At 41.8% G+C, this 26,442-nt stretch overlaps 1 protein-coding gene across 3 annotated transcripts; it reads right to left on the bottom strand.

Annotated features, from left to right (window-relative positions):
• Positions 1-373: 373 nt before the first annotated feature.
• LOC109512683 (LIM domain-binding protein 1-A-like) lies at positions 374-13,665 on the bottom strand. Of its 3 annotated transcripts, none has more exons than XM_019864588.1 (12): positions 13,348-13,665; positions 10,123-10,225; positions 9,092-9,136; positions 8,815-8,890; positions 8,123-8,225; positions 7,502-7,674; positions 7,305-7,427; positions 7,130-7,207; positions 4,898-5,021; positions 4,665-4,807; positions 3,147-3,480; positions 374-1,902 (listed from the first exon to the last, which is right to left on the bottom strand). In XM_019864588.1, the coding sequence occupies exons 1-11, from the start codon at positions 13,478-13,480 to the stop codon at positions 3,256-3,258; spliced, it is 1,326 nt and encodes a 441-aa protein (XP_019720147.1). In that variant the 5' UTR covers positions 13,481-13,665; the 3' UTR covers positions 374-1,902; positions 3,147-3,255. The 3 variants fall into 3 exon arrangements, with proteins under 3 accessions (XP_019720147.1, XP_019720149.1, XP_019720148.1); XM_019864590.1 differs by lacking the exon at positions 3,147-3,480 and having other exon boundaries at positions 374-1,760; positions 1,795-1,902; positions 13,348-13,662; XM_019864589.1 differs by lacking the exon at positions 3,147-3,480 and having other exon boundaries at positions 13,348-13,662.
• Between the last annotated feature and the right edge of the window lie 12,777 nt (positions 13,666-26,442).

Below are 26,442 nucleotides of genomic sequence, written 5' to 3'. Positions count from 1 at the left end.
ACATGTATTCCCTAATTATTGGAAGAAATTAACACAATCGGTGTCTTCAAATAAATATGAATTATTAATAACATGATTATATTCTTAGAGGTAATTAGAGCCAACATGTTATTTCATAAGTGTGTCAAACTGTTTGCCCTTTGCATGAATCAGTTCCCCTGAAGTAGCTCTGTTTCAAAAAGGTTGGAGACTCCTGCTGGAGAGTGATGCAGTAGCCTGTTTTCAGAATACAAAGCAAACACTACTACTACTCTAGACACGGGTGCCACACTATCTCACCGTTCACCATAAGATCCTTATGCATTTGCAGAATGCATCTTAAAATATATTGGTGAAACTGAAGTGTAAATAAAGACAACGTTGTGATCATAAAGTCATCTAACTGATTATTTTATTTGTACATCTGATACATGATTCAGATGGACCGAGAAACTACAACAGCAAAGAAAAGTTATTTTTGTGCGTGTGTGAATAATCAGACTGTATTTACTTGGGCGTTGTATGACCAAAAAAAAAAAAAAAGACCTCTTTCAGCATTTACTGACCCAGCAGCCATTAAAAACTCTGCTGGTTATTCTTGAGCACTGTACAAGTGGATTGGACTAAAAACAGCATGTCAGTACATAGAAAAATAAATACAGTTTGCTAAAATGAGGCCGCAATTGTAGTATCTGTGATTGTACCATTAAAAATCACATTTCAAAACAAAACTTTAAAGAGGCTTTTTTTATCTCTTTACATTAAATTGGGATTCTTATAGTTCTAGGAGAGGGATACATAGAATAACCTTTACAGAAAGGACTAGCTAAAAATATACAAGCACAGACACACACATGAGAAGTAAAGCCAAGAAAATGTTTCTTCATGAAAACCAAATAGCGCAGTGTAGTTGATATCGAAAGATTCTTTACATGGAGCTCCTTGGTCTGCAGCTTTCTTTAATTGGGATTAAAAACGGTTCTGGGAAACTTAATACAAAAGGGTTTTTTTCCTCTTCTTATTTTACAATGGTGTCAAAATGTGTTGTTAAAATATATGAGTAGCAAATTTGGGCTGTTTTCTATTCCCTGTTAGAAGAGAGTACCCCCCAGGTAGAATTGAAGATGACAATGAGACAGCGAATACAAAGCAGGCCTTCCTATCGTACCAAAGGAGTGGGGAACCTTTTGCCTGTTGGATGGTCCAAAAAAACGCCGATCGAAATGGAAAAAAAAAAAAATGTGACAATGAAAACAAGGTTCATCACAATGAGCATTTGCCAATTTTGTTGTTCAATGATCCTGTGTGTTTGCCCATTGTGATATATTTTTTAATTGCATCCCATCGGCTAAAGTGTCCCCATCCCTGCCATCCACCATGTTATCAGAGCATTCAAATCACTGGCCTTGATTGACTGACAGTGTGACACAAGATGGAGGATTCTATATCGATTCACATTATTACCATCACAAGAAGAAAGGTTTAACAGCAAATATTTATACATGAATATACTGCAAGGTTCAGATGGTTTTCACTTCTTACATCAGCAATAAAGAGGGAAAGGGAGAAAAAAAAGAACACAGTCAATAAGAAAAATAGATTGGAGTTAATGGTGAAAACAGTGCATAAAATATTTCTGGGATATTTTTTTTTCTTTACATTAAAAGGAAAGAAAATCAAAACACACTCCTGTCGAATCTTGTCCAGACATGCTGCGTACCACAGTTCTGCTGTACCCAAATGTTGGATGTTGTATGAAACAGAGATTGTGTGTGTGTGTGAGTGCGTGTGTGTGTGTGTGAGTGCGTGTGTGTGTGTGTGTGTGTGTGTGTGTGTGTGTTGGAGGTGATAGAGATTGCGTAGTGGTTCTCAACTCCGGTCCTCAAGCTCCGGCACTGTACAGGTTTTTGTTCCAACCAGGTCCTACAAAAACAAATAATTGAGTTTTATGAAGCGAATGAGGAATTCCGAAACTAAAAAGAATGCACACACATTTTTTTCTGCAGCCTGCAACACAAACAAACAAAAAAATGACATTATTTCTTTTTCCTGTGACATAAGCACGACAGAAATAGTGCGGCAGAGCCACCGCCGAGGTGGACACTCGTCCGAGAGACCCGAGGTTGGAACAAGAACCCACGGAGCAAGCCAGCCGTGGCGAGCGCTCCGGACTAAGGCACATCTGTGGCTGAAACGCCACAGTGAGCTCGCACGTGCTAAACACACAGGCCCGCCGCCGGATGCATCTGGGCTGACGAGGGCTGGGCTTGAGCACCACTGACCAAATGCAATGTGAGGGACCATGTGACCGTCTGCAGTAGTCCAAGGGTGGGCAAACTTTGTGCTTAAGGGCCACATTTGATTTTTAATATGGACACAGTCCTTTGGAGCTGGTGAAAAAGAAAAATAACTCATGTTTAGATATTATCATATAATATAGAATATGGTTTCGAAATAATGTTAAATACATGCATTGATCCTTTTTTACTAATTGGTGTGTTTTTGAAAACAGGTATTCAGCCTAATTTGCAAATGTTACTTTTTAATTAATTTAACCATTAACCAATTACCCAATAGAATATTATTCCATTTTTTTTACCTATTCCTATTTTTAATCAGGTGTAGAGAGGCGCTATGGTCTTCTGCAATGGAGGAAAATGTTTTAAAGTACTTGTAACTTGTTTTTAAATCAAGAGGTTGCATCGATAAAAATGTTAAAACGATCACAACTATTGTACTAATTCAACAAATGAACTCCATCTTGATAAACAACGTGTTTGCATCTATCTCGTATCACACGTCCGCTCTAATCAAGGCAGTGTATTGTCAACAGGTGACCCAAGATCTACATTTGGAATGGTTTCAATCGGAGTCATAAAAAATACTCTCGATGTAAATCCGTCCAGGGACGGTGCGAATGTGATTGTGAATGGCTATAAGTGCTCTGTGACTGACTGTCGGCCAGTTCTGGGTGTAATCCGCTTTTTGCCCAAAGCCAGTTGGGATATGCTCCGTCGAACCCTCGAAATTATTTAACACTGACATAAATGACTCAAAATAAATAAATTTTAGTTCGCCAATTTTTTTTGGGGGGGGGGGGGGTCTACATTCTTGCTCGGTGGGCCAGATTAAAGAGTTGGAGGGCCCAGGGGCCATATTTTGCCCACCTTGGTCTAGTCCATGAAGGAACACCCCTCCATCTTCAGTCATGCAGCAGCCATCTTTGAATTAACAAAATAACTGCCTTCCCCGCACCCTCCTGCCTCCGTTTATAGTTTACTGAGACAACTGGGAGTTGTCATTCTTGCTGTCCTGACTGGAGGGGGGCTTGCTGTTCCAGGGCGAGTGTGATCTCAATGCTGGCGAGCTGCTGAAACAGTCCTCATCCTCCAGGCCGTTGGCCCCGTCCAACTGTGTGTTCTCCAGTCGCGTGATCAGACGCTCATCCTCGTCACCAAACTCCCCTCCCATCAGGGTGGGTTCTCCCACCATCATCACGTCCTAAAGGGGACAGTAAGGGCCGGCACATATTATCCCCTTTAGACAAGGGGGGGACGGCGGGCAGAACGGCTGTCTGAATGGACGTGTTCTCTATCGCGTGGTATGTTTTTGGCCAATGTGCACACTGTGTGTAAGAGGCCTAATATTTCTGGCTGTCTCACTTATTCTGTATAAGGGGGCCGGCGGTGGGTGCTAAATGCTTCCATCCATCCATCTTCTTTCTATTCCACTTCTCATGGAGCCTGGAGCCTATCCCAGCTGACTGTGGGCGAGAGCCCGGGGAGGGCCTGGACATGGTTGCCAGCCAATCCCAACGAACATATGGGAGAGGCCAAAAACCATTCAAGTTCACATTAACACCTATGGACAATTCAGTCTTCCATCAATCTAATGTGCAAGTTTTGAAATGCGGAAGGAAACTGATGTAATGGCAGCAAACCCACTCCTAAAAGGAAGGCCTCAGCTGGGATTGGAACCCCAAAACCTCAGAACTGCGAGTAAAATGTGCCAACCATGAAGTCAACAGGGAAAATGTTCCCCTTTTGGGGATTGCATCAGACCAGGTAGAAAGGCCCTTGAGGCTTGCCCTGTCATGTTGAAAGTGATTGTCAGACAATAGTGATGCGGACTTTTCTCTGCATCACCTCGGCAAATTTACAATCCTGCTTCCTCAGACGTCAACACCATTAGGAGCCTTGCCAACCTGTGGGACCCTCCACAACAATCTTCCATCATGCTGCTGTTCACTATGAAGCCAGCTAGCTACTCCTCCAACATGGCGCTGCAAACATTCTCAACCTTGTACCCCAAACTTAAAATATATTTTAAAGAATTCTCAATGATAAACTTGTTTCTAAAACTATGCAAGTAATACAATCATTAATGTTTGAATAAAGGGGTTCATTCCACCTCGGGTCTCAACAACCAACCCTGTGTGTGGCTCATGTGAACCTTAATCCGTCAAACCAAAGCAACACGCCCCCTCTCCCAATAAAAAGAAAAAAACACACACACACACACACACACGAAAGCGACTGTGACTGCCCACTGCTACCGTACCCCAGTCCTCTGCACAATACCAAGCCCACCTCCAGGTGAGCTCTACGCTTCCATCTTCATCACAACCTTCAGCGGACCTTTGTTGCTGCACCTATAGGTGAAGTAGATGCCATGCTAACGGGTACCTGGTTGGAGAGGGAGAAGCTGTTGGCTGGGCTCTTCTTTTTGCTGTTGCTGTTGTTATTGCTGCCCCCGCCGGAGCTCACATTGCTGCCGCCTGACACCTTCCTTTTTCGCCGCTTGTTGGGCGCTTGTCTAGCAGGCTCGGCTATAAGCGCGTACAAAAGGGAGACCGTGAGCTTCTATTGACTTCTATTACAATTTTGGTTACAGCTAGGTTTTTTTTTTTCTTTTGTACCTGGGGGTGCGACCATCCTCTGCCACTTTTGGAAGAGGCAAGTCTTCAGGCAGTCTCGGGGGCTCAAACTGTAAGTCTTGTGTCTTGACATCAGTTCTTGCATGGGCTCCAATATCACACACAGCTTAAGAGGGTAACATTTTTAGGACATCATTAATAACAAAAAAATCTGGATTGTTATATGTACAGCTAAGCCCATTACAGTGGTACCTCCAAAGTCGAACACCCTCAGTTATGTGGTGCTGGTCAACGTTTAACACTTTCACCAATTTATCAGCATTACATAACCTTATTAAGTGTACAAGCTAATCTTTTAAGAACCATAATCAGAAATTCACATTCACCAAATTCATTTATCTACACGGAAAAGTAATCTCAGCCACTTCCCATTCTTAACCCACAGCATTTAATATAACGTCAGTCCACTCTTGACAGCTTCAACTCTTCCGGTAAGGCTTTTCCCACAAGATTTACAAGTGTGTTGATGGAAAATTTTGACCATTCTTCCAGAATTATGACCTCACGATTGCATTTGTGAGGTCACACTCTGATGTTGGACCCGTTTCCAGTTTTCGGACATGTGTGTGCTTACTGTGTGGTTGTTGTATGTTTTCCTCTCGAGGCACTTGACTTGCTAATGTGTTATTCATAGCTGATTACACTCCACTCTATTATTGAGGACAGCAGATGAAACATGATTTGATGGGCAAAAGCTTTCACTCACCATTCTTATGCCACACAAACGCCACCAGGTGGCAGATTGAACAACATCGGCAATTGAATCATCATACATAAAGTGAGGTGTCAATAAAAATAAATAAATAACAAGGCGGGTGAACGCAAATAATGAATTGGACGACTTTGGGAAAGAATCAACCAACGACAAACTCGTAATTATTAACAACTATTTACAAAAAAAAAAAAAAAAAAAAAAGCCACCTCTTGGCATGCTTGGTACTACTCTACGCATCGCAGTTTGCATTTTGACCCTTACCAAAACACAAAGCATAAAACTGAGAATCACAGATTTTGAAGGTTTTCTTATAATTGAACCACGGTTTCAGAAAGGCTTCACTGGACTCACGTCCCCTCCCGCAGGTCGTCATAGAAGGGAGAAAGCTCTGTGCTACTTACGCCCCCAGCACCGAGCTAGCAATAAACTTCAGCTGGCTACTAATGCGCAGAAATCATGTTGCTCTTTAGCTCTTGAGACAGTAATCACAGCCTCCATGGCGCCGAATAAGCTACACTTCTTACAAGTATTGTTCTCACGAAAGGATTACAAGGAGTAATTAACTGAGAGAAAGACGGAGAAGCCACGCTAATTGCTAAGCTAACCTAATGTTATTGTGAAAGACCTGAATTAAGTGCTTGGGTGATAAAGTAACATTTTCTGTTTTCACTGGAACCGTGTTAGAGCGGAGAGTATCCATCTTAGAACAGCAAAATAGTAAGCAATTTAACAAGCGTCTGGCGAGAAAATTATACAAAATATTGCTACGCACACAACAGGAAACGACTGCTATGTTCGTTAGGGCATCCCGCACATCAGTCAGGAGGAGTGGCCAACAAGATTATAAGTATATTACTGAGGATTCAGAAAATGGATGGATAGTATATTGAATACATTGCTAATGTGATTTGTCACAAAAGTCCTGAGTTTTGATTTTGACTTTTTAGATCAGCACAATAAATTATTCTCAAAATTACATTGCAGTTGGGCTCAGCTTTTGATGAATTATTTTTTTATTTTGAATCAATTTCTGTCAGAAACATTATTTTATATGCCTTTTGTGCAAAAATGTGTGCTACTGCGCTTTTGTTTGCATTTGATCATTTTATATAGCAGCACTACTGGATGTATTTTTCATTTGATGCAGGTCTGTTTAATGTCACTTCAAAATAAAGAGATAAAAGGTAACCAGTCATAATAGGTTACTTTTTTTTTTTAAAGAATAACTCAAACTATATCGTGGCATATCGTTCTATAGAATGGCCTATATTGCAACAGATTATTTTTCCCTATCGCCCAGCTCTAGAAAAAGCAAAACACGAGTAGAACTTAGCCTTGCTTGCTGAAATTTTACAAGATTTGCTGACATCACGCATGAGTTTTGTTTGCGTTTTGAGGCAGTTTTCTAGAAAAACTGACCCGTTTTAGGGCTTCGTCTGTGGACATTCCACTGTATTAATCTAGCAGTGATGAGCACTATTAAGGGCAAACTTCCTTACACGGAGGTAGTTGAGAGTGGAGTTGGACAGCCCACATCTGGTGATATTTTTAGCCAGTTGATCCAGCATCTGAGGATCCTGCAAGCACATAACGGACAACATCAGAAGTGGAATTTAAGGGTACGGCAACAACTGTAAATGCATGATGTTTGGGGTATTTAGGTTGAGCACTCACATGCATGGCCAGGATGCTTCTGGGGAGGACCTCTCGGTGTTGTCTGATGCTGAAGTGCCACGTCTTGATTCTCATCATGTCATCAAACATGAACTCGAGGTACAGACGACCCTCCACGCAAACCTTGTTAGGGAGACCCCAAAATAAGTTATACTGAGTAGTCCACAAAAGAAAGGCTGTAAAAAGACTTGCCAGACCTGTGTGAACATGGGTTTGCCGTTCTGGGTGACCATGGTGCACTGGTCACAGTCGAGAGACACAAAGTTACTGTGGAAGGATTCCTTCGGATGCTTCAAATTGTAGAAGAGCTCTGTTGCCCCACCCTCAAAGATGCTTCGAAAATATCTCGGAATCAACGTCCTACCAATGGCTAAAAGAAAAAAGAAGACATCACTGTCTAGTGGGGGGGGGGGGTCCGTTTATGACATATGGACAAAAACACTTGCAAAAATTATTGTAGTACAGGATATTATTTTAAAAAATAATTATCAGCGCGTTCATAATAATAATGATATAACAGTCAAAATATAGTTTCACAACCCCTATTCTCTGTAGTGTTTCTGATTTGGGTCACGGATGAGCTATACGAAAACAACAAACACAAGAGCTGTTCATTTTCACTTTCATGGGTCACAGTTTCGAAGGCTCATTTTGTATACTTGGAAATTCTTTTTATGATTCATATTTGGCAGGATTGTTGACACCTTCTCTGTGGTTGACGGTCAGGGACTCATGAAAACTACTTGCTGAGCTCCACACAGTGCGCGACAATTCGGGTTTGGCTACGTCGCTCGGTATGCGGCAGGCCTTAAACTTACTGTATCGTTTGGGTCCATCTTCAAGGCAGAAAGTTATGGTAAGCATCGCGTCGTCCTCGAAAAACTCTGTGGTGAATGCATCCCACCACAAATTGTCACAATCCTGAAAGAGGAACCACAGACAACTTGGCAATCCTTAGTCATAATTCATAGTTTACTTGCTGCATATGACCACAAGACAACAAAACTCATCCCATCTAATTTCGGACGCAAGTTGAAAATGGAAATGTATTAAATAAGTCCACATGTGTTTTCTTAAATTTTGCTGAACACGGAATTTCAGTACACTGAATCTAAAATCCTTCTGATGAGCAGAGATTAACATGCATGTGTTCGTTGCCGCGTCTGCAGACACTAGGAGAAAATGTGCGTCTCATTACCACCAACTCAGCTGGGCGCTCGGGCATTTAAACAGTTGGCACTTCAATTACATTTTAACCAGGTTGATCAGATAATCCTATTAGAGCCTGAATGTAAATTAAGTCGAGAGGGTTCTGGATTCATCTCGCACTCTCATCTTGCCATGGTAAGCCACCAATAAATGGCAGCTGGGAGGTAAATGTTAAAAACATAGCCGCGGTACATGCACAGCTCAGAGTGGTATTAAAAAGGCCTGGAAAATTAAAAGAGCCGGCCGGGTGTGTTTGTTGAGCTTCTAAATCTCTCCAAATAAATTGCATGACATCTCTCACCTCTGTCCAATTCTGTAGCCTTTTGTTCAGCTCATACATGCGATAGTCTGTCTGGTTTCCATACGGTGTGGGTCTCCTGCGGCAGGAAATGGGAAATTCAACACTCGGTATGAAGTTCAAGCTGCACTGATGTCAAATCCCACAGTACATACGCACACACATGCGTAAGCCGAGTAATTACAGGAGATTTACAATGTTAGTCTTTGTCGGCAAAAATGTTAAGTCCACATTGACGACACCAAGAATTCCTTCTTTATTTGCAAGGCTCTGAACTCACCCCATTCCTGGTTCCATGTATGACGGGGGATACATGGGTGTGGGCCTGACAGTAGACACACCAAAAAACTATCAGAATCATCAGATTCAATTCAGGAATGAGAGCTGCTTCATCATTGTGAGGTTCATGCATATTATGACCCATTTATGTTCTGTTATGAGCCCTAGGAACATTAAAATACATTTAGTCTGCTTCAAATGACTTGAAATGCTGTCTCATCTTTCATGAAGTAAGGTACAATGTTTGTGTAAAATTAGCAAATAAACTGATATGTAAATATAAATTTATGTTTTACATATAGCTAGCTAGGTAGCTAGCTACCTAGATAGATAGATAATGTCAACAGTCTCCGCAGCCCATCGCCGTATACATTCTTTCCACGACAAAACCCACAATGTCGCCAAAACGTTCTGTACAGTATTTCTAAAAACTTTCAGTTGTTTATAAGAAAAAGTTTCGAGTTTTTTTAATGCCCGTGCCTGAAAAAAGGTTTTATCTTTGGTTTCATTCAATACAGTATTGTATTGTATCCGTAGATGACAACTTCATTGATTTCACTCGCAGGTTCTTTTTGGAACATAACTCCCGCGATAAATGAGGGATTAGTGTACCTCAAAACACTCAGTTAAACACAGTCAAAAAACTCAAATAATATAGTTTTGATAGTTTCAGAATTTTTTTTTTTGTTTTTTTACTGAGGGTACTGCAGCGTGCTGCTGCAGCATCGTGAATATGGGCCACAGGGCGCTTACAGGCTCCTTCAAAATAATCTATGAGTGTCTCAAACAAAAGTGCCACCAACACAAACTATGAGCCCATCATTCTCCTCTGCAAGTTTTAATGATTTAGTACTTGAACATGATAATAGTCATTCTTATTGGAACTCTTAACTTAAAGTATGTTTCCTGTAAAAGAAAGTGAGTCCGTTGAATTTACAGAATACGTGCACGGCATGGTGCATGGTAAGGATGGTACCACCTCTGCCTCAATATTAGCCGGGAAAAACCCTGGTGTGGTTCAAGGAGACTTACCCCACATCTCGGTCCAGCATAGCGCCTGGGTGGAAAGGTGGAAAGCTTCCGCCGTTGGGGGGTTCCTTGGGAGAGTACAGCTTGAATGACTTTGACGAACAGCCTGCGCAGAGACCGAGTGACAGACAGCGAGACAGAAAGAGAGGCAGGGGCGGGTGTGGATACAAGAGGAAAGATTTAGAGAAGATTGCTTTGATGTAGATGCATTCAAATCACAACATCATCCACAAGTAATCCAACTCTTGCTGTTTTGTTGCGTTTAGCTCCAATAAAAGTACGCAGTCTGAAATGTTTTTTTTGTTGTTTTTTTTTTTAATTCCCCCAGAATCCACCCTCCCTGCCACCACCCCAGCTAGCCTTTGCAGGCTGCTTTCATTACCTAATGCATCTTCAATCTGCTAAATGGACAAGAAAAACAAACATGATCTGGCCGGTTCTTGTAGCATCCACACTGATGTAGGGATCCCTCCCTTCAAAGAGCGCCCATCACCATCTGCGCTATGTGTACAAATCCCCCCCCCCTCCAAAACCCATCCCCCACAACCCACCCGGCCTCTCTGTTGTTAACCCTTGTCTGGCCAGAGAAAGCATTCATGGGAACACATCTATTCTGTGAGACCTCACACAGGCAGTGGTCCAACTAATGATATCTTAAACTCTAGTAGACAGCGGCAGAGTGGGATAACAGGAGAGGGTGTTTGGGGGGGGGGGGGTTTCATTCCTTAGAAACATGAGTCTGTCTGCCTCTGCCTCATTAGAGCCAGCCACTCTCTCCACACATGTTTTCATTAGACATTAATTATGGCGCCGCAGTAGACCGTTGGATCACTCGGGCCTGCTTGTTGGTGATATTCTTATGTGGGGCATGAACATGCTGCACCTGAGGTGACGCATAGTTAATTGAAATAGTCACAATTTACGTGCAAACAGTGTGTCACTCTGAGCTTGCCGTTTAAAAGGCAGCGGTGCCAGATTAAAACCAACATGGGGATGACTGCGACACTGTCTTGTTGGGTTCTACTTGTTTAATCTTCTCACTGACGGGGCAGCAAAAGCTTGATTTTTGATGTTAGTCCAAAACCACTTCTACACTGCAAATACAGTCAAAGCCAGCAATTATACACCATTTTTCCATCCACGATCAGAGCCGTAAAGAGGCGGTCTTCACTTTACAACGGTACTGATGTGAGGTTTCGAGGTTATGAACAGGGTGCAATATTGACTAGTGAGTATACGTTAGCGACTTAGACACAAATTCAGGTTGGACCCCATGAGTGAAAAAAGGCTGTAAGTACTTTTTAGTAGGGGTGGGCCACAAAGTGGTACTTTTCTTTGATACAAATCTTTCTCAGTTGGAACTATACAGAAGAAAAGTTGGTGATTTTCCACAGTGCACTTCAACACAGCAATGCATGCACACCTGCGTACTCTCAAGTGGCCCACTCCCACAGGCTTTCACAAACGCTGAAAATATATTTCCAGGTTGGAAGCGAACGAGACTTTGCTGCCGCGAAGCCGCACACTTTCCAGAATGATTTGATTCAGGCGGGGGCAGATGGACTTCTCGGTGCTGGCAGTCGCAGGCGATATCTGAAAGGGAGGACGGCATTGTCTGGGGGCAACTCCCACATTTGTTCTAAATTCATGATGTTGTTTTGTTAATTGTCAACGTTTACAAATTGAAAAATCAATATTACTGTTAAATGAAACAAAAAGATTTTATTACAAACATTTATTACCACAAGCTAGAACTAAACAAATTCAAGAAAAGGTCATATTGTGATTTTTCTGGCAGATTTCATTCCATCAATATTTTCTTCAAATTACATCACCCTGCTGGTTTGGATTTTTTGTTTTCAATTTAGAAATGATGGAGGACATAGTGCTCATTTGAACCTTCAACGCACCAGAAATTTTTCTGTACCCTTCCCTTGATTTGTGCGTCGATTCAATCGTGACTCAGAGGTCTACAGACAGTCATAATGCTTCAATTGTGCTCTGGCATGCACTATCACCTGGGGGGACCTTATATAGACAAATGTGCCTTTCCAAATCATGTACAATCACCTGAATCTACCACAGTTGGACACCAATTAAGCTGTAGGAAACTCTCAAGTGCGATCAGTGGAAAAATGACCCGCTCTTCCATGACAGATTCCAGCCGCACATCGCATGGCACCACACCACCACCTTTGTGGCTTTTCCATTGCAACAAGTGCGGTGCGGGATTGACAAACTGTGCAAGCCCAAACTTCACACTGCACACTCGCAGCGTGTGGGGTTTTGGCCTAACATTTCAAGAGTGGCGAGTCTCAACCATTTGTTTTGCGGCAATTTAATACATAAATAGCCGTTGCAAATAAGAGACCATCAAATGCACAGACACTTTCAGACAGACGAAAAATCAATTTCTAGGTTCAAGCGAGAGACAGCCGCCCACCAGCAAAACATATACAGTATACAGAGTACACATATACTTGTTTTGCGTTTTACAACATTTCACCATATTTACAATTTCACATACCAGTGAATGAAATGGTAAAGCTTGTGGTAATTAAGTTTCACCGGGTCCATTCTCTTGGATGACAGCGAGCTCTTATTCACTCGCCTGCCTCTGCAAGTTGCAGTCACCGACTTTGTCTCGTATATTTACAGTAAATATAGTAAAATTTAAGTGAGTGCATTAATTAATTAATGCATTAATTAATTAATGCACTCGCCTAATAAGATACCTCCATAGTTTGGGATGAATATAAAAAAATAAGATGCAAAAATTCATATATCGATCTCATGAGACGGATACATATTATCACGTCGTTATCTTTATTATCGATTTGTATGGATCCGCCCACCACAGTTGCAAACAATGGAGCGCCGTCCGAACACACGGATGCTCAATGTGACCGCAATCAAATAAAACATTGTAAACAACACTACAAATACATCGGCAAGGACCCTCCTGGAGGTGTGTTATTACACAAAGTGTAATAAACAAGAAGCCGCGCGCACATGAACACACACAAACACTCCGCCAAACACACCGAGGCTCGGTGTAAACGGAGCCGCAGGGCCGCATCCATGACCGGACGACGCATGTCATTGCTAAGCTACTACATTGCCGTTAGCAGTCTTATCCTTTCGCAATACCCATTACTTGTATTTACTGAGCTGCGGTGAGCCGGCCGCGTGGGCGACGATGCGAGGCGCGCTATGAGGTGGGATTACCTGCAGAGAAAAGGCCACCAAAAGGCGGAGTTGCTCCTAGCCAGCTAGCGTCGATGCTAGCCGGGGAAGCTGGACGGCGAAGGCTCCAAGCTCCGTCGCGGCTTGGGAAAGCACTTGTACGGTCCCAACACATAAGACGCCAGCCAGGCGAAAATACTACAACCACCAACCTACAACTGTTTTAAAAAAATATCTCTATATGTACTTAGATATTGAGTGTAAGTGTATTTTTAGAAATGCATTAACATATGTGTGCGATGATAGTGATCTACCGCTGCTACTACTACTTGGGGACCCTTTGTTCAAGGGAGGCAGTCTTTCGCTACTTGATGAAAAAAAAGGCTCCGCCCCTTTGCGCGTATTAAAACACACGCGCACGCAAGGGCACAAACACGCGCCCGCACACGCACACACTTTGTTGTATTTCTATAGCCCCACTTCACAACAGAAATGATCTCCGATCACTTTACTTGGAACCTTTATCAAGTCAAAGCGCTCATATTTACATTAGAAATATCTCACGGCACAACCTCAGACAAAAATGTCACAAAAAGTACTCGAACTGATGTTTTTGTTTCCATTCACTCATAAATTGACTTGGCAAGAGTCAAAGTTGGACTTTTTTAAGAGGAGATTTACAGAAAGCTCTAACTTATTCTATTTTATATTTTATAAGGCCAACAGGTGGATAGTCAACCACAATGTCGTACTTGTGGAGCGTGGGCCACATCTGGCCCACCGCATCATTTTCTGTGGCCCGTGTAAGCAGATTAAACATGTCAACTTTCAAAATGCTTGTCAAAATTTCTAATTGTTACATGTATTAATAGCGTTGAGATATTGCACGTATTTTCTTATGTTGTTACTGTAACTTGAAGAATAGTTGAACAAATTATCATTATTGATTTCAAAACATATATATCAATTTGTTGTACAGTATACAGTATATGTAAGAATATTAAGAGGTGAATAAAAATGTGTATGGTTTCACAATCATAACGCTCGCTCCCCCCCAAGGGAAACTGTAACTACACTGTGGCTTGTGACAAAAATGAGTTTGAAACCCCTGGGACTGTGTGTTTTTATCAAACCTTCTAACATCTAATGGGAGGGCATTTAATTGTTCTGCTTGTCACTATAAACCACACTGACATATGCAGCTCAGCATATATTTTGTAGTAGTGGATATTTTTTTAGCAAGTCACTTTTTTTTAATTCATAACCCAGATTCAAATTCCCCAACCTCAGAACTGTGAAGTCAATGTGCAACCATGCCAGATTGAAGCTACTGTAACATTAGGCAAACTTTGAACACTTAATTCAGTGATTCTCTCACATAACACAAGAGGGTGCCCCAGAACACTTTGTGGTACTGGGTACATTTGCACAGGGGGCAAAGATTGGACTGAGCTGATGTGTTCAAATTATTACCCTTATGGGCCACTTTTGATTTTCAAATCTGAAATACGGGCCGAGTCGATGGTGTTTTTTAATAAGTGTTTGTAAAAACATATAGATATTCATGTTGATTCTAATAATTTCTTCAGATTTTTTTTCTGTGTATAATCATTTATATTCATCCCAAAGGATGATTTACAGTCTTCAAATTCTCAAAATCTGGAATGTGGGAGGGAGCCAGAGTACCTTGAGAAAAGTTAGATTTGAGTCCTAAACCTCAGAAATATGAGGCAGACGGGAGCTACACACAAGAGGTAAATAACTTTACGTAGCTTTGTGGAAACTACTTGTAACAAGGAAAAAAATATTTTCACCATATTTTAGAGCGGATCTCTCTGATCCTGCCAACCCCTCATTTTTTTCCTACAATTTCACTGTATCATACCAACATTAAAATTGTTACAGCCCAGCAGAGACTCAACATCAAGCACACAGTTAAGTGATTTTATGTTACTCTGTTTCTGCAATTTGTTGGTGCAGCCTTCATTTCTCTTGTGAATAGTGGGGGGTAGTATCAAAACCCCTTATGAGACTTGGCAGAGCACTTCTGTTTTATTTTACACTTATAACACATGCAACCATGTGAATTTAAAGATTTTTGAACTAGCTATTATTATTTGCCAGGAACCGTAATCGTTCCGCCATGGCAGAGCTCTTACAAGGCCTTATTTTAATTATTTTAATTAGGTTTTCAAATTTGATATAGTGTGGTTTCATTATTTTTTATTTCATAAACCGGTACCTAGTTTGGTCAAAACAAAACCACTCAGACTTGATGTAGGATGAAGAAAATGTTCACATGAATTATGGGGCCTTATCTTTTCATTTGTTCTGTTGGATGAATCGGGCAATGAAATCCATTTCCTCAGTCTTAATCATCATCCCAGCGTAATGAAATGATGATGATGAAATTAATTTGTACTGTCCTGACCTTCTCCGTCTTAAAACAGCGTTTGCTTTCATCTTCCTGGCGTCTGGAGTATGATCAAGCGCTCTGGCTTGCACGGCGCGGTACAGTGATGAGTATTCATCAGGCTGGTTAATTCAAGGCGTCTTTGTTAAGACTTTTGGGAAATGATTGACTCTGCTGATGGCTCAAATCCTTTTTAGACCACAGTCCTGATCCTTTCCTAGCCTCGTCTTATGTAAGGATATAATCTGCAACCTCACTTTTAATCAATAACCACTCTGATGTTTACAAGCAATAGATTTGAAGGAGCAGAAAAGCCTTTGTGGTCTCTAAGTGGGTTTTAAGCTCAATTGGTTGAGGCCTTCGCTTAGTCGGTTTGTGTAATTATATAAAGCAGGAGAGCAGATGAGGAAAGTGAAGTGGTGGGTTTTATTGAAAGGCTGCGAGTAAATACATCAGAAGCCCACCGGGGACTCTTACTGGAAAAGCTGCACATCAGATCACGGCTACTATAACGATTTGAGAATCTTCAGTCTACAGGTGAGTGGGTGGGGCAGCCGTCTCCATCAGGGTCACCAGGGGCGATTTTAGGGTCAGAGGTTTAGCGGTGCTGGTATCTTGGCCATGCAAGGTCATCTTCACCATTTAGTACATTTTAATGCCATTTGAACTTGATTCACAATTTGTGAAAGAGAAGACTTTCTGGAACATGGACATTTAATCAGTTCGCTTCTCAATAGCACCATGGCCTTAAGATTTAACAGGACGCACCGGCTAGGTTCTCTTATTCCAATTCAAACAGAGGACAGTGGTGCCATCTCTGACAAGCTGAAATCTCCTTTTCTCACTTTAAAAAAATGCCGGCTAACCCTACCTAACAACAAAACTTAAATTCATGAAAAATTAGGAGTAGTATTGATAATCGTGTTGGTGAGGCACTGAGCGGTAAAGGTAAAGAAATGTTCCACATCAGCAAGATTTTACTACTTACACCAACACACACACACACACACACACACACACACCGCGTATACTGTACATCCACACACGTTCTATTACATACTCCTCATAATCCACAGTCTTAAATGTTAAATTTACAAAGCTGCTGATGGAATACATTATAACTAATGCATGAGGAATTAAGGGAGAAAGCTGTTCTGACAACATTAATCTTTGTTTTTTTTTTGTTTTTGTTTTTTCTTTTAATGCATTGATTGCCAACTTCTGTGGAAGCTCGAGAAACAAGGAGCTACACTGTCCTCTGCTGGAGACCCTGCATACACGGTAACAATCCTTGCTCATAAAGTTTCCAAAGCACCAAATCAAAACTATTCAGGAAAAAAACAACAATCCAGTTATTATGAATATCTTTTTACAGACATTGAATGAGTTTTTATCAAGGTCAGCAACGGATTCTAATTATAAACACTAAGAGACACCAAATGAATCAACAAGAGAGAGCAAGAGAGTGAGAGATTTGTACGGGTTTCCTCCTTCCTGTTGCATTTGGGGGGTGTACTAAATTATGTTTGGATTATTGTTATTGATATGCACTACGAGTTCCTTGGGTTTTGAAAAAGATTGAGAACACTTTCATGAAGATGTTTTTTTTTTTTTTTTTATCACTACCCGAGTTTATCAGTACTAGTAGAGAATGAAATGACGTGCGCTGGGGGGAGAAAAGGGTGTTTTCCCTGATCTCACTGCAACACTGTGTGCGGTGTGTACTTCTCTGCTGCTTAGCAAGCAGAGACAGATGGGAGCAGTACGTCAAGTTATTTAAAGACTAATGTTGGAGCTGTTCCACTGAATAATGAAACACCTATGGCACGGTACTAAATTTGACAGGAATATTAGCACAGCTGATTTATAGGGGCGGCATGTAAAGAAAAAAAATGTCAATGTCACACCTCAAGTACAAATTCTCTAAGCCCACAGTGTTGGTTGCTAATTCAAAGGCAATGAATCAACACGGCTGCTGATATTTTCATGACTGCATGGCGCCGCTGGTAAAATAGGACTTTGTAAATCCTGTTTTATGGCATCTGATTCCTTTAACGGCTCCCATCTGCCAGCATTTACCTTGATTTGCATTCTCTCTGTCACGCGCACTGTGTGCATCATTCACATTGGATCTCTGGCCTGTCAGCAAACAGACATTTATTAAGTCTTATCATAAAAGTATGAATCAGGGTGATGATTTGTATTTACAAAGTCGTTCAAACTGCCTCAAAGTGATTCCCTCCATTTTGTGGCTTTAATATTGGGGCTGAAGATGTGCTCTGGTCTTTAAGAAAGTCCTCATCTCTTTCTTTTCCCCTTCATGCCCCTCCCTGCTTAGGTGGCACATGCCAGCTTTCGGCCGCCATGCTGAGGGGCCTGCAGCAGATGTGACATCCATCACATCAGCTCATCTCCACTCTGCAAAACCCCTCCTTTCCTGATGTTAGACTCCCCAGCATCTCCCACACATTCCTTCTCTCTCCCTGCCTCCGCACACACGGCCATTTTGGTCTCGTTTACAGTAAGGAGTGGAGAGAAGAGGCATAAAAAAGACGCTTTTAACCAGCGTTGTTGTGTAATCCCCAAAATAAATAAATAAATAAAAATAAAAGGCTGCCATCTTGGCTCTGCTTGAAGTCACTTTTCTCCAGTCAGGGGCCATGTGACTTTCTGCATGAGGTAACAGCGATGTTAGTGCAGAGGGGGAGTGAAACAAGGGCAAAGAGTGAGAGGAATGGAGGGGAGAGGGGTGGGAGTGATGAGCCAAGGGGAGAGTGCGCCGGAGTGGGTGCGTTTAGGGGAAAGGGGCGGGGGGGAGCATACATGCAATCTATTTTTACCATTTAGTCAGAACAAAGGATGTGATTGGCTCCACTGCATTAGGGCGCAGAGAACAAAGCCTTAAAAAAAGGCAATGTCACAGCAACAACAGAAGGTCGCCAGAACACTTTAAGCAGGCAGATGTGTGCCACCATATGAAGACACGTATTAACGTGCTTACATGCTCAAAGCAGGCATCTTTAATGGCTAATGTTATTGCACAAAGATGCCCAGAGGGAGAGAGAAAGTGATGTCAGGATTTAGAGGGGGCCATATGTTTTTCCACGTGCGTGTGAAATGCTTACACACACGCACGCACACACACACACACACACACACACACACACACACACACACACACACACACACACAAATACACAGTTTTGAAGGTGAATTTTAAAAATATACACCATGGAATGCCGGGCGACAAATTTGGGGGAATTAAAAAAAAAATACATCTTCCATTGATGGAAATTAGTGTCAATTAATCAATTCCAGAGTCAAACTGTTTCCATTCTTGCTTCATGTAAGAAGTTAACTACTGCAATATTAATACACCAAAACAGATTTTCCAGAAATTGGGCATTTGACACAATTGTTAGAATGACTCAGTGGTTGTTCAAGTTTTTTTCAGCCAAAGAACAAATTATTGTTCTAAAAGTCACTGTAACATATTGTACAGTTTCGACATGATAACTGTGCCTAAATATAGTATTTTTGCAGGGGGCGGGGTTGTTTTAGAAAATATAAGATTATGACTTTTATGTAGTATGTTTTTTTTTTTTTTCAGAGCGGCTCTAATAATCCTTCCTTTTTTGTTGGGGGAGTGTGGAGGGTAGGGGAATATTACGTTTTGCTCCCGGGGAGTTGGCAATTTTGTAATCTGAGTTTTGATCTTAAAATAATTTCACAATCTCACAGACGCACCTCGTGCTTCTCGGTTTTAAGCAAGTGGAAATTCACTTTCATACAAGACTAAAAACAAGTTACTCGCTGTAAATATAAAGATTAATAAAAACAGTCACCCTTTGAAAACAACTCGTAGTGTGTCCATTAAGAGTGCTGTACAATACCTCTTTGACCACATTTTAACATTTGCATGCTCACTGAACTGAGATCGAGTGAAGTTCACTGAGGTTTTGCTGGCAAGAACAATGACATTGAATAAAGCCGAATGTATGAACTTCTGGCATTTCAATGTACACTAAAAGGATTATCCTCCTACTCTTCACAATACAAGAATGTAAACAAAGCAGCTTCACATAACATTTATTGCATGCATTCATAGTCATGCGGCTCTGTGGCTTTTTCTCTGAGGGATCCACCAGCCTTAACATGCCTCAGCAGGCTCGGGCTCCACTGTGATGGGTGCTCGAGCACACGTACTCTGTGCGCACGTCCTCCCTCATTTGCTAAAATTTGCTTCACAACATTCACTGCAATACTGCATATCCTCCCTGTGCACCATTCGCACACACATGTGGATGTCATTAAATGTTTCTGCCCTACAGTGAATTCTGTCAACAACAGGAGTGGGTTTGAGGGGACCACAAGAAAGGGCCAGGAAAGAGACCAGACCTTAAAAATGACCTGTCATGTGTTATATCTGACAGCTGAAGACAAATAAATCATAACTTAAAAAGAAAATCTTGTCCCACCATATCCCCCACCCCTTTTTTTCAAAGACCTCCTATCTCTTGGGGGACAGGTAGCAAAAATTTGACAGATGACTTGAGGAAACACAATGCAAATCCTTATGTGGAAATAAAGGCAACACAGAAAATGAACATGTGTGGTCAGATGGTTTTTACAGTTGAACGTTTCCAATAATCAATGTATAAAAAACTATTGACACTCACTTTCACACGTAAAGATATTTTAGAGTCTTCAAAGTAATTTAACATGCCCTTCTTTGGTGATGCTTTTTGTACCCAGAAAAAAAATGTACTCAAGCATGCGCAGAACATACAAATGCCACACAAGAAGGCAGAAAGTCAGACTCAGCCCCCAACATCAAAACTGTGGGGTGAGCATGATAACCACGAGTCCACAATTTAGCAATAAATGAAAGCTAATCGGAGGACCACCCAATCCCCACTACTACGAATGCAGCAGTAGACCCTTAAAACGTGAAAAGTTTGCCTGGTCCAAAAGTGGCGAAAGTTGAACTTAAGTCCAAAATCTGCATTGTTTTCGTGCAGTGATTATATACTCTTGTGGGACGGACATTATCCAATTGTCGCAAAGTCGTTCCCATTTTATAAAAGTTAAGAACAAAAAATGTTTTTTCTTGTTGAAAAACAGCTTCAGAAAATATATGTACATGATGTTAGATTTTTCAACCCAGTTTCAAATGAGTTTGATGTAACGCCAAATGCATACTGCTAGCTATGACGTCCGCTAGCTGTTGGCTGAACTGCACTGTATTCGTTTACAGGGCAGCTTGTGATTACAGCACAAATGAATCACGTTACCTGACCGTTACCCAATAGTGTATTTTCGATGTGAGAACGTGGTATGACTCAGTACTGTTCTGAAAAAAATCAGTCGGGAAATACATTCTTTTTTTTTTCTTTTCTTTTCTTTTTTTTTTTCGGTCTGCGATCCACTCAAAAAGGGTCTTTGACCCACTAGTTGAGAATCATTGTTTTCATGTATATCACATTGTAGATGGCTTTTTTGTGTGTCATACATACAAAAAAAGTAAACAAATAAAAAGTAACTCATCAAAATTAGTAATCATCAAAAATAAAGTTTACTATATGCATTTTGCTGCAAAATACAACGAAAGTCCCTAGGCACGCGACAGCCAACAATCAACCATTTCGAGTTCCGAGCACCAAAACAGTTCAAACTATGACTCAAATCATCAGGAAGTGCATGAGAGCAAGAAAAGGAGCATCCATTTCCTTTTTGTGCAGACTCGCAGCAGAAAAGTGAACTAAGCCGATTGTGTCTCACGCTATGGCAAAACCTAAAGTAGCATCGATGTGCAGAGATTCCCATGGAGGGGTCACCAATCTTTTCGAAGCCATGTACTTTTTGGGTGGTGCTTCATGTGAAGGGCTACCAATTTGATAGACACTTCCGAAATAACAAATTGGCTCAAATTATATTTATTATTCATGATTAATGCTATTCATCTATGCAAAGAGACTAATTATGTTAATGATTTCTTACAATAATCGCCAAGAATTATTTAGCAAGGTAGGAAACATAAATATGATATGCAAGACTTCATTTCTGTGAATGTCTGCAAGTGTTTACACTTTCAAACGATCACTTCTGCAACATGCCAGTGTTCCATCACCGGTGAGCTATTTTTAGAACAGGCCTTGGGGGCTAACTGATGGTCCATGTTGGTGACGCCTGCTGTAACCCTTGCTTTAGGACAAAACTTGACCACTTTGCAGCCCCCACCCCTTTTTTTTTTTTTTTTTTTTTTTTTTTTTTACATAAGTTATGTGTGAGACAGCAATGTGCAGCAGAGAGAGGGTCGGCCAGACGAAGCACTCACCGGGACAAGCGCAACCTCCAACAGACATCTTCTCACATGTTGGGGGCTCCGCTTTGAAGGAAACGGCAGCACTCGGCCCTCACGCTGCTTGCATGGGCTATGCTTCTGAGGAAAAACAACACAGACAGACAGGGGGGTGGAGAGATAAGAAGAGGGAGTGGTATGATTCCGAAGCAGGGCCACCGCTCGCTCGCTCTCTGTCAGAGGCAGGAAGTTGGCAGTGACTGCATCATTAACAGGCATGTTGCAACACAAGTGGGAGGGGAAATGAAAGAGAGAGACTTGATTGCACAGCGGACAGGAGTACATAACACGGAATGGCGCTCAGTGTGTGTGTGTGTGTGTGTGTGTGTGTGTGTGTGTGTGTGTGTGTGTGTGTGTGTGCAGGTTAAAGAAGAAAGCGCGAGAAGCAATTAGCTGAAAAGAAATAGTGTGTGTCTGTGTGTGCACGTGTGGCATTGATGCATCATCCATTTTGGCCGTGCTGCTGCGAGAGATAAACATTCTCAGGAGGAGCCCAGAGGCAGAAGGTCATTAATGCCAAACAAACACATGCACTCCTGCCTCATGTATGACTGATTTCCATCTCAGCCCAATTTCTTCCTCTCGCATTGCTGCCTTCGGCTGCACACTGAAGAAGATGTGCGTTAATCACCGCAGACAGTATCGATTAAAAATGCAAAGCCCACCTGGAGAGCAGAGACACCCGAGGCCCACGGGAGGTGGGAAGACCGTGTTAATATGCACCCGCTCGCCAACATGAAGACCCTTTTGCTCCCTTTCGATGCACTCTAATCCTGCTTCACTCTCTTACTGCTCTCATCCAGATGACGCAGCCTTAACCTTTTGGCAGTTCAGTCCATTTCCATTAACGTCGACACATCTCTTTTGTCACTTTGCGAGCAAAAAGCCCGTGTTTCCGTTACTAATGCATTCAACATTGCTTGTTTTCAGATTACACAAAACTATTAAATGAATTGAGACGGCGTACAGAGCCAGGAAAAAGCCACGGATAACCCTTTTGCACTAACTGATACCACTCGGCTCACCACACCAATGACGCTTTGCCACTAACAAAAAAAGGTACCGAGCGGCTATTTCTAAATCTTCAACGCAAGAACTGAGGATACACACCAACTAGAAAAGATTAATTAAGCCTGTTGCTTTTGCATTGGATGCGATACTCCATAGTCTCCACTTTGCTGCAGAGCCTTTCGGTGGTGAACAGACACTTTTGAGAAGTAGACACGGGAGTGACACCTCCATTGTTGTTGATTTAAATTTTTTTAGCACGACTTCTCACTACAGTCAAATGATGTGCCGATTGTCTGGCACTGTATCTTGCTTCTATTTTTATGTCAAGTGTTTTAAAACTAAATGTATTTTAATTCCTTTTGATGATTTATTCTCTACAGTAATTCGTCGTTTTATTGGCCTTTTCCAAATGTGGGCATGTTTTTTGTTGTTGTTTGTTGTATTGTACTGTATGTTGAGACTGCTTTTGAATATGTTTCCTAAAATGGCAAATGATTCTTATTTCAACAGATTGCTTCCCCTTGCCACTATCTTATTTTTAAACAGTTAACTTCAAAATTCATCCCATAAGAAAAATGAATTGTAGAACATATTATCTCAATATCTCACTGGTATTGTCTTGAAGTTTTCGTATTTCAGCAAGAAGCAGCATGAAGTCGACACGGGATTTGCCTTCACGGGTAACATAAAATTATGCCATGGGTTGCATCTTGCCCCCAGGTCTTGAGTTTGACACCTGTGTACTCAAGTGTTTCCACATACCAGTGGTAAAGTTCTACTTTCTTTCAACATGTCCAATAAAAATGATTCTAAAGCATTTGGCGTGGCACAGTTTTTGCTGTTTCCGTGTCTACTGTTTTGAAGTAGAAAACTGACCTGAGAGGTTAGCCGAGATGATGAGATGCCACGGAACAGTGGCACAAATGTTGGAATGATTTGCCTAAGTCTCCCAAAACAGAGCATTGGATGCACATTGGATGAAAAAAATAAAGGTCCAAATATAAAACTGTTTAGATGAGGTAATTTCCACAAACCATACAGTCAAGGGCCGACTGAGAATCTTAATCAGTTTTAAGATCTGTCTTTTCTCCCTTGTTCACAAAACAAGTCAAAGATTCCCGGTGGTGTCATTGTTTCTGACCAAGCTTTGTCATTAACAAATCCTCACAAAAAGGCACACTTGACTTCCACAAGCGCACAAGCGAGTCTTGCACTTGCACGCTTGATCATGTCAAGGCTGATCTTGACTACTGACTGCCTCTGCTGTGATATACCATCTGACAACTTGGCTCTCAGACAAAAAAAAAAAAAAAGTCCCCACATATGGATCTCCCACCGCAACTGAAGACGCCAACGTGCAGCTTTGACAAAAGCTCTCATCACCGACGCCTGTCACTCAGAGGCGATACAGCAACAAAGAGCAAATATGAGTCAGCCCAGGAACCAGAGCTGACAAGCAACATTGGCTACACACCAGTGAACAGGCAGCCGCATCACAGTTAAATGTCATACACCATGTCAGACAATGTTCCCGGGACCCAGACACAATGAACGTCCCCGCGGGCCCCCTTTCTTCCTGTCACAAACACTACCTGCCGCCACATGTTGTTGGTTTTTTTTTTTTTTTTTAATGCGTGGAGTTTCAAGGTTGGGATCAAACAAAGGCAGACGGAGAGGTTGTGTCGGTGTGATTCAAAAAATGGCTTCCAGGAGCAATTAAAGCTGCTGTGCGCTGCTAGGCATGCTCTCTCTCCCTCTCCCCCCTTTTCCACATCCAGATGCCCGCACTGTGTCGACATGTCAGCAACAAGCACTGCTCTTAGAATGAAAAAGTTCCCATAATCACCGTGCCTGTTCTACTTAGGCACACATTCTGCTTGAACGCACACCTCTAATGTTGTGACAGCACACACTCACATGGCTCTTTCCCTCAAAAATCCAAAGTGAAGGCTCCTGATGCCGTCATTCACGCAATCACTGCTTATATGCGCCGCTCTCCTTCATCACCGCACTCCATTTCAGTGCTTACCTTTCTTTTCTTTCGCCCACGCTCGCCAGTAAAAGTCCGCCTGGGTCAGCCAACACAGCGGAAGCCGAGCTGAGCCAGCAGGCAAAGAAAGAGAGAGTGAGATGTTGGAGGGGGAATGTGTGATGAGCAGATGCTGATATAGGACACAATTGGAGGGGGGGGGGCAAATCAAGCAACGTGCAAATTGGATGATGAGAAGGAAGGAGGGAATGAGGGAAGGAAGGAGGAGGTGGGGGAGACGGGGAAAGAAGGAGGGGGGGGGCTTCTCTTCCCTGCACTGGTATGACGCAGAGCTGCCACATCTCCTCTCTCTGCTACAGCCCCAACCTTCCATGCCCACTAGAGGGGGGGCTGTATCCATGGCAACGGAAGAGCAGAGTTAGGTAGTAGTGGCAGAGTGTTGTGATCGCTTAGATGTGCATCTCACAGCTTCTGAAAGGAGTACATAAATAAGGACAAGATGCGATGAGAAGCAGACTGGTTGGACTTGTTGCCCACAAGAGGAGAGAGTTGGGAAACAGGATGCGCAAGTTAATTCGCTCACTCAAAGGGACGATAAAACAAGTGCACAAAAACAACCTGTGAAATCACAAAATCAATAAATGAACAGCTCTGAGCTTTGGCAGTGAACAGAACAAAACCCAGGAAGATTCTACAGAAGCATTGCAAGTTATAACCACACCCCTGAACAAGTGAATAGGATTTCAATTTAAATTACTGAAAAATGTGCTTGCAGTCTGACTGAGATCCTGAAGATGTGGCATTGCAAAACACATTCAGTATATCCTCACTGTCCAATGTAAACTATGGATCACTGAAGTCTTGGGTTTCATCCTTTTGTTTAGGATTTTTTTTAAAAGGCGGAAAAAAAAATCACAAAATGTGCTGATACATACTTTTCATTAGACAGAGACGATTCCATGTTAACAAACACTATCCAATGTAAAGCATGTATCTGAAAATGTTGGGTTTTGTTTATTTATTATCATGGGAGGGGGGAAAATTGTATGTACATATACAGTATATATATACATACAAACAATACATCCTGATTTATTTAGGGACGTCACAACAGCTACAGTTAGTTAACATAAAGTAAAATAATAAACACAACACAAAACATAAAAACACGGACAGTCGTGCAATCTTAACCACTTTTCCTCATACACTTTGTAGATGAAAGAGGAGAGAATCAAAGAGTCTTTTCACCAGTGGATCAGAGACGTCATGCACAATATGTGTGCGTGTGTGTGTATAAGTGTGTGTGTGTGTGTGTGTGTGTGTGTGTGTGTGTGTGTGTGTGTGTGTGTGTGTGTGTGTGTG

The sequence above is a fragment of the Hippocampus comes genome, unplaced genomic scaffold, assembly GCF_001891065.2.
Source record: "Hippocampus comes isolate QL1 unplaced genomic scaffold, H_comes_QL1_v1.1 scaffold108, whole genome shotgun sequence".
NCBI lineage: Eukaryota > Metazoa > Chordata > Actinopteri > Syngnathiformes > Syngnathidae > Hippocampus > Hippocampus comes.
Note: the sequence above shows the minus strand (reverse complement) of the source record. Positions and strands in the feature narration are given on the sequence as shown.

Bases quoted from the DNA above. Each gene is read 5' to 3' on its own strand.
- LOC109512683 (XM_019864588.1), bottom strand. From the start codon at position 13,480: ATGTGTTGGGACCGTACAAGTGCTTTCCCAAGCCGCGACGGAGCTTGG. The intron at 8,891-9,091 runs GTGAGTTCAGAG...TTCCTGCCGCAG, and splicing joins TACATGGAACCAGGAATGGG to GAGACCCACACCGTATGGAA. The intron at 7,208-7,304 runs GTGAGTGCTCAA...ATGTGCTTGCAG, and splicing joins GAAGCATCCTGGCCATGCAT to GATCCTCAGATGCTGGATCA.